An 8,404-nucleotide genomic window follows, 5' to 3' on the forward strand; every position below is an offset into this window, starting at 1 on the left:
ATCTCAGCGCCAACGTTATACTAACGCAATCCTATATACATACTAGCAGTCTAGCAATAATGCAATATTTCCATGTCGCCGGTACGTACGAAGAGGAAAGCCAGGGCACTTGAAAGGACACGTAGGCTAATCAATCCTGAGAGGTCAGGATTCAGAAAGCCACCAGGTGCCTTGTGCCTTAACACCTTACCACGTACAGGTACCATATTTCCACGCCTTCTTGTTGGTGGAAAGAGCCAGTTTTGCACGTCAGACCGGGGGCCTGACGTACGTGACAGGGACGAGAGGGAATGCACGGCATGCGTTTTCTGGTACACGTTCACTGCCCGCTGCCGATCTCGCTAAAGGTCAGGGTCACACTCCGATCCGCCGCCATTGTGGCTCCAGCCGAAATATTATATATAGTAATTATTTTAAAGCCCTTTCATTAGTCAAGCGAAACACCGGATCGTTTTGTCGAACCTCCCTTCTCGTGCAACTTCGCCGGCGAGGATCGAGCCGACTTGTCACTGTCGTCAGTCGTCGCACACACAAAACACCCCCTTGGGGAGTGTTTGGTTCATTGCCCATTAACTACCACCTCCGAGCTGCTTGTTTGACTTGTCCACCCGCCACTCCACCGCCGGCTATATATGGCGCCAAGCCAAACGGCCACCGAGAGCCAAAAGCACAGACGAGGCCACTTCCTCTTCTTCCTTCCTCCACAGCAGAGCCAAGAAGAAGCACGAGGGGTCAGGGAATCCAACCAAGCCCAGGAAGATGGGTGCGACGCTCCTGCAGGCGGTGGCGGCGCTGGTGGGCCGGCTGCAGCGGGCGGCGCGGAGGATGGCTGCCGGCGCCGGAGGGGCCGGCAAAGGGTCGCCGCCTCGCGCCGTCGTGGCGCCGTGGAAGAAGACGTTCTCGCTGGCGCCGTCGGGGAAGGCGGCCAGGGAGGCCGAGGCCGGGGTGTGGAGGAAGGAGATCCTCATGGGTGAGCGCTGCCAGCCGCTCGACTTCTCCGGGGTCATCTACTACGACGCCGAGGGCCGCCGCCTCGCGCAACCGCCGCCGCCCAGGTCGCCCATGCGCAGCCCGCTCCCGGCCTCGCCCAGGCTCGCCGCCAACGCCTGCACCTACTAGCTACTCCGTATTAGGCTTGGATCGGAGGGGTTGGGGGCTCAGCGTTCTTTGCTCTTGCCTGCAACGCGTTGGCCGCAAGACGGCGAGCTTGCTCTGTTTTAGTTGGGGATGAGGCAGAGTGTGTGTCTGCTGGGGGATTGTAGCTGTACCTGTACATGATCCTGGTGTTCCTCTTCTTCTTCTCTTTTTCTTTCTGTTTTTCATTGGTGTTGTAATCATAGAATATGCAATAGCTCGTTTGAGGATTATATTGTCCGGTTTGCATCTTTTCACTCAGCTCATCAGTAAGGCAACACATTTTCTCACATACATGATGCAGTTTGTAGAAGACCCTAGCTCCCAAGTTTGTATATTCGTGCCGGATTGATGGGCATGGGTTTTTTGACTTTGTTGGGCATGGGTACTACATACGTACAACAAAATTTTCTATTCAGTGGTCCTTTCATTAAGAGGTATTTGGACCGTGTCACAATTTTTGTTCAGCAAGGAAAGAAAAATTCAGCAAAACTCTGCTGTCTGCTGACATTTCAGCCATCCATTTGATTCAAGCGAACGTAGTAGTGTTCACACCCATACCATGGCGTGACTTTTTTATTTGTTAGGTTATGACAATATATATTGATGCAAACTGGTAAGTCAACTGCGACACATTTAAGGGACGCTAGCCTCTAGTGATTCATGATGCTGATCGCTAGAATTTGTACAAACAGAATGGCGAATAAGACAGGCAGGACCAGTGATCTTGTGTTGTTCTAGTTTTATTGTTCTTTTATTTCCTTTTTAATGGGTGCTGCTATTGTATTTTCAGGCTATGCAACTATGCAATGCCAATTGAGGCTAATACTGTTTATCAGTTTGTTCTGCGGAAGTTATCTTAGTAACTTGACGCATACCGCCCACTTGAACCTCAATTCCATTAGAAATGTCCGAGAACAATCCGTGCAAACATCTCTTTGATCATGTCAATTTCAAAACGTATCATTTCACTTGATGATGTAATCTTCATAATAACGTTCTGAATTTAGATATTTTTAGGTGGATTATTGATGGGCAGATATTTTAGAATAATCCGCATGTTTGCTCTTTTCTCACGTACATTGAAGAGAGAACAGTTGTATATGCAAATGCGTTTTCAAGTTTAGGTGATTTCGCACTACGGTGAGTCTGATTTATGACAACAGTGAGTCTTATATCAAGGAAGTCTCTTATCTTTTTGTTAAAAAAACAAACAGAATGTTGGGGAATAGAACTTCGCGATGCACCCCCACCCTTCTCCCTAACGATTTCTAACTCGTATGACTCACTTAAGTGAGGGGTTTTTGACTTCGCAGGTATGGATCGTGGCCACGGAGCCCTAACTTCACGGGAAGTGTCCCAGTGGCTGTGGAGTGAAGGATCGACGACCGAAGTCAGACGTCATGGCCCATTCGTTTCTCGGTGCTCGATAGGGTTCACTTCATCGGTGAGGAGGAGCGAAGTGCTTTTTTACAAAGACAAGAGGAGGGGTGTAGAGGACTTTGCGAAGAGAGTTCACTTTAGGCTTATCTGTAAAGTGATGAGTTGTAAAGGATGTAATAAACATGGTGTAATGTTATCATAATAGCCCCGAATATCTTTCGAATAAAGTTGTTAGGGGCATTATGTTGTAAAATGTAAAAATTACAACCTATAAATAGGGACGTGATGAATAGAAGAGGACAGGTTTTGGACAGAGGGAGAGTACCATTTTTTCTCCCGAAGTCACTTCCACTCTCTGTTTGTTTCCGTAGTTCTTTCACTTGGATTGTTTGGCTCTCGTTTTCAGGTGATGGTATCATGCAGAATGATTCAGCATGAATTTAGCATCGACACCTTATGATCCTTATTATGACAAATATCCCATGTATGTGCTTGTAATGAAATTTTAAAAAAAAAGCGACATGTGTAAATGTTTTTATTCTAACAGTGATCGATGGAACCAGAACTATAAATATTAAAACAAACGAAACAAAATAATGTAATTCATTGTACAAGAATTGAAGCCACAATTAAGGTTATGAGCGTACACAACTTTAAATCCGCTTGCCCCATGATGTTTCAATAAAATTGCAGGCAACACTCGGAAGCAAAAGTACACTTTCCTAGAGCAATCCATATATCTAAGCAAGACTGCCATCATGAGCATACAGAGGCATCATGGTGGGATCCATGAATCCAAAAAGTCACGGCACAGCCCAGCAGATCCGGAATTAAATCGCCACAAAAATTAGATAGGAATCCTCAAAGCAGCACTATTAGCATTGACATGCCAATTTTCGTCCCCGATATCCCAGTCTTCATGATAACCATTTAAAATCGATCTGTTTATCAATTGCACACAGTTATGAATTGTTGCAAGCTGCCAATCTCAACAAGTCAGGAGTGCCTAACTTGAACAGAAGAGTTCCCTGCACTGACAGATTTGGTGAAGCTACTCATGGACAAGCATAAGCCTAAGCCTATCTTTATAGATGCTAATGTTGAGTATTACTTGTGGTTCAAGCTCTACCTTGCAACCAACCAACTGCAGATGAATGACCAACCAAGCGTTTAGGTGCTCATCGTGTACATGATCCTTATCTTGACAAGATCACATCAGTCAGATCAAAATTTGGCTCGGAACATGATCAGGGGAAGTCCCTCAAGCAAACATTGATCGCAAATGTACTGGCTTTTCCTTGGAAGGACGATGAAACCAACCCCTTGTTTACTTCACCCCCAACTCCCAACTTTGACACTATGCAAAAAGAAGATTCCCCATCACATCAAACTTGCGGTACATGCATGGAGTACTAAATGTAGACGAAATTAAAAACTAATTGCACAGTTTTGTTGTACTTTGCAAGACGAATCTTTTGAGCCTAATTAGTCAATATTTGGATAATAATTCACAAATACAAACGAAACGCTACAATGTGCTACAGTGCTGTAACAGTAATTTGGCACCTCCCAATTTTGCCAACTAAACAAGGCCCAAATGGGGAACAGCTAAGAGAGCACGAAACACCTTGTACCAAGAAGGTTGCCACATGGACACATGGTTGTTTTGTACTTTTCTGACTTCTGATGAACCATGCTGGGATCACATTTTCGCAACCTGGTGGCAGTGCATTTTTTTTTACAACCTAGGTGATATTGTTACTTATTTTCATTTTCCCATGCGAGCAAATGTTTTCGATTCTATAGTCGCCACAACATTCCTTGGAGGTAAATAATCGCCCTTGGAGGTTAATAATCGCCAACGGCATTATTGGGAACTACTCCCTCTGTCCCATATTATATCTACTAGATGCATAGTAAAAATGTATGAATCTAGAAAACCTAGAACAACCTAGAACAACCTATAGTTTGGGATGGAGGAAGTAGCTACCTGAGTTATAACGATTGCAGCTGATTGTTCATTTGTTCACAGTGGCCCATCGGAGAGCGAGAAGTGTCAATGAAAATTCACGAAAAAGGGTACGTACGAATTGAAGATGAGGAATAACAAGTGAGCAACCACCAAACATTTCCGGCTTGCATATGCCATGAGTGAGTAGAGAATACAACAGCATCGTCCTTGGCCGCAGCCCGCAGGTGTCATTGGGATCGTGTTATTAGTGTTACTAAGAGGCACTAGTCGCTACCACACCTACTGTACCCGTGGCAGCATGGGTTAGCCATGGAGAGCCGCAAGGAGTCAAGCACATCGGCCCTGGACAAATTTCTTTGTGTTACATGTGTACTGACATGTAAACACATCAGCCCTGGAAAAATTCCGTTGCAGAAGTTTCTTAATATCCACCTCAGCTAGTAATAGTGTCACACCATCCTTGATAAACTAGTCATCCTAACAGTAAGATCAACAAAGGCATAACTTTTGGAAGTATATCAAGTGCAAATTATCATGGAGGCAATCATATTCATGGTTCATCAAAAAACAGTTAGGGAAATCTACAATTTTTACCAAATGCCATGTCACCTCCACCTTATCAAGCATCTAACTTTCAGTTTTGCACACAAGGTTTTTTGTATCTGTTTGTTGCCTGTATATCATATAGAAATATAGGACCAATATCTCAGTCCATCACCATCGCATATTACATATCTACTAGGAGTATAATCTAGGAAGCAAGCAATTCAAAACCGTGGCAATGAAGACATTTGTTTTGTTTGTTACTGATATGTTCAACAGGCAATCATAACAATTCGGAATAAAGGTCCATAGGATATTTGATCCATGAGGGATTAAGGTAATAATGGGCCTATAGCTTGTAAGCTCATTAGTGTGCTCTATAAATATGAGCGGAAATCCTATCCATCTTCTGGAAGAAATTTTTCAACTTACCTTCCACTGTTTGTGATTGGTGCAAACTCCAACTAACGGGTGAGATCGGAGCTGAACTGGAGAATACCGTGACCATGCATGTGATCTCATTTTTCTCTCAAACCGTAAATGCATTTTGAATCCTGTTTATACTACTGTGTTCCTGAGTGTTAATGTAACACAATGAGATCCAATATAACTATGTTTCATTGTATTTTTAAAAATCAACATTTTAGATGAACTATCTTAACATTTTTTAACGTAAAAAAGTTGATAAACGTCAAAAAATGTTGAGCCAAAAAATGTTGGTGAATGTAAAAAAAGTTGAAGCATGTTTAAAAATATTGAGCAAAAATGTTGGTGAACATAAAAAAAGTTAAAGAAAAATGTTGGTACATGTAAAAAAATGTTGGTCAACTAAAAATGTTGGTTGCAATTAAGATAATTTTTTTAAAAAATCTTGATGAATGTCAACAAATGTTGATGGATGTCTAAAAATGTTAAAGAGAAATGTTGTACATGGGCTATTATGGGCTTTAAATATGCGTTGCTTATCTATCTTCTAGTTATAAGGGGTGGCTCTAGGGACGCACCATTCCACCACGCCACAACCCTAGCCGCCACCTCCTCTTGGCCTGACCCCGAGACCCCAGCCAAGCGCGTGGTGCTAGCACACTGGCACACGACGTTCCCTCCCCATACGTGTGTACTCCATAGAGGTGCTGCTGCTGTGCAGATCAGCTACGGCGGCGCGAGGTGGTTGCTGGGGCGAGGATGAGGAGGAGATGATCATGATCGACTACTTCCTCTACACAGACGCGCATCTACGTTGGACCGGCTACTCCAACTCTTCTTCCGCTACGCTCCACGTCTAGTGGTAACAATCCACTCTGTACTCCATTTCAAATTCCAATTCGACGAGAATAGATGCTAGATTGGAATTAGCCTGTCCAGCGACTTTGCCTCGGACTCCGATGCAGTTGCACACCGAGTCACTGATTCGATGGGAGAATAGTGTTCTTGTCTTGTAGAGTAGATTGATCTTGATGAGGTCCTTCAAGCTCGCCCGATGATCTCGAAGATCACCCTACCTAGCGTGCCAGATGTTGGCGTTTTATACCCGGAAACCTACCGAGGGGTATTCCAAGGTAATAGATTGGTTGGTGGGGGATCACCAGAACTGAAACTAGAAGGTAAAAGCGAAGACACAAGACACAGATTTATACAGGTTCGGGCCGCTAGAGTAGCGTAATACCCTACGTCCTGTTTAGGGTGTTGTATATTGCGCCCTGCACTTGGGTGTTGTTTGGTGTTGAGGATTTGGTCCTCTTGGTTAAGGTTGATCCTGAGGTGGTTCTCTATCTGCCGATCTAGAGACCCCTACCCTCATTTATATACTCCAGGGGGCGGGATTACTAGTCGGTTATAAGGAGGAGTCCTAGTAGGATTACATGGTATGAGTTCTAGTAGGATTACAGAGGAATCTTAGTAGGAGCCCTTCTTCTTCCTTCCTTGCGGGACTGAGGATCTATCCCCGACACCTCTGCAAAAACATGATCGATCAAGTTCTTTATCGAGGTTGAGAATAATTGTTTATCCTATCCAAAGCCCAAAAAGATTTATTCATACCACCATAAGCGGGGTTGATGCTTTGAATTGATTTAAGATCGCTCTGTCTTGGTTTGCTTTAATTCTAAGCAATTATCATATCCTTTTACCATTTCTGATTGCTAGCCTCATCAATATTCAGTAATGAGAGTTCTCCACTGGAACAATCATATTTTCTACTGAATTCCTAAACCCGAACCAAATATTTCTCAAATTTTATTATCTATTCCTTGAACACAACCCAATTCACAAAGATTTGTTCCATTTCTGATCAAGCTTTATGAAAAATAAGGAAAGATACGCGATAAGAAAGCTTCACCAGAAGGAAGAACTAGAGGAGCGGAAAGGAGAGGCCAAACCGATCGGCTTGGTCCCCTCCAAGCCGATCGGCCTGAGGTCTCCTTGCCTTGTTTTTTCGTGCAGTTAATTTTTGGAAAGCCTCTTGAAGGATCTAAAACTAATTTTTATGGTGTGGTGTTCAGAGAAAGTTCAGAGAAGAGATGAAAAACAAAGAAAGAAAGAAAGAAGGAAAGAAAGAGAAAAAGTATTGAGAGAAGGAAACATAAATAATAGAGAAAGGAAGAAAGAAATAAGACGAGAGCTTTTACTGTCATGAAGATCAAGAAAAGTGCAAAGAAAGATGACCTTGTTTACGGAATGGATTTTCTTTTCCAACCATGTGCAATCCAATAACGAGGACATCATTTGTGCCTCAGAGTCATTATTTTTATTTTCCTTTGCACATGTCCACCATTCTATATCTTCTCTTCCTTGAAAACCTCACATTATGTGGATATTCTTATGATCATTGGTTCGGAAGGTAGGCGACTGTTAGAGAGTTTTCTTAATTCGATAATAGAAGTGTCAGCTCTAGCTAGCCATACCCAAGCTCCCCTATATAATTGAGTGACTTTTGAGGGATGAGAGCTTGCAAGAAAATAGGATAGCTACCTTTTTAATTGAGTGACATGTAAGCACTTGGAAAAGAGTTCCTGTTTCAATTTATGTTGTAGGGTGTTTTATGACAAAAGAAAAAAAAACCCTCCAAAGAGAGTCAGAAAGTAAGTGTAGTTGATTTTTGAAGTTACTTAGTTCTGAATAAAAGTTGTGGGGAATTTTTGCTTACATAAACCTTTGAACACCCATACTTGATTATCTTTTCTGCTCCTCTAATCTTTTGTTTGAAGGCTAGGTACTTGACTCGCTTGCTCAGGTTTGGTTCAAGATCTTTGTTCAACCCTGCTGGAGAAGTTTATAGTCACCTTACTTGCTCGAGGATGAGCAAGAGCTAAGCATGGGGGGCTTTTTGACGCTCATTATTTACACACTTTTAGTGTTATTTAACTAGTATTT

The 8,404-nt window shown here is 42.9% G+C and overlaps 1 protein-coding gene across 1 annotated transcript; it reads left to right on the plus strand.

Annotated features, from left to right (window-relative positions):
- The first annotated feature begins 644 nt into the window (after positions 1-644).
- Positions 645-1,428, plus strand: LOC101757962. The gene has a single exon (XM_004965303.2). It carries the CDS (start codon positions 760-762, stop codon positions 1,117-1,119), a length of 360 nt encoding a protein of 119 aa, XP_004965360.1. The 5' UTR covers positions 645-759; the 3' UTR covers positions 1,120-1,428.
- Positions 1,429-8,404: the final 6,976 nt, after the last annotated feature.

Source organism: Setaria italica, chromosome IV (assembly GCF_000263155.2).
Source record: "Setaria italica strain Yugu1 chromosome IV, Setaria_italica_v2.0, whole genome shotgun sequence".
Classification (NCBI taxonomy): Eukaryota; Viridiplantae; Streptophyta; class Magnoliopsida; order Poales; family Poaceae; genus Setaria; species Setaria italica.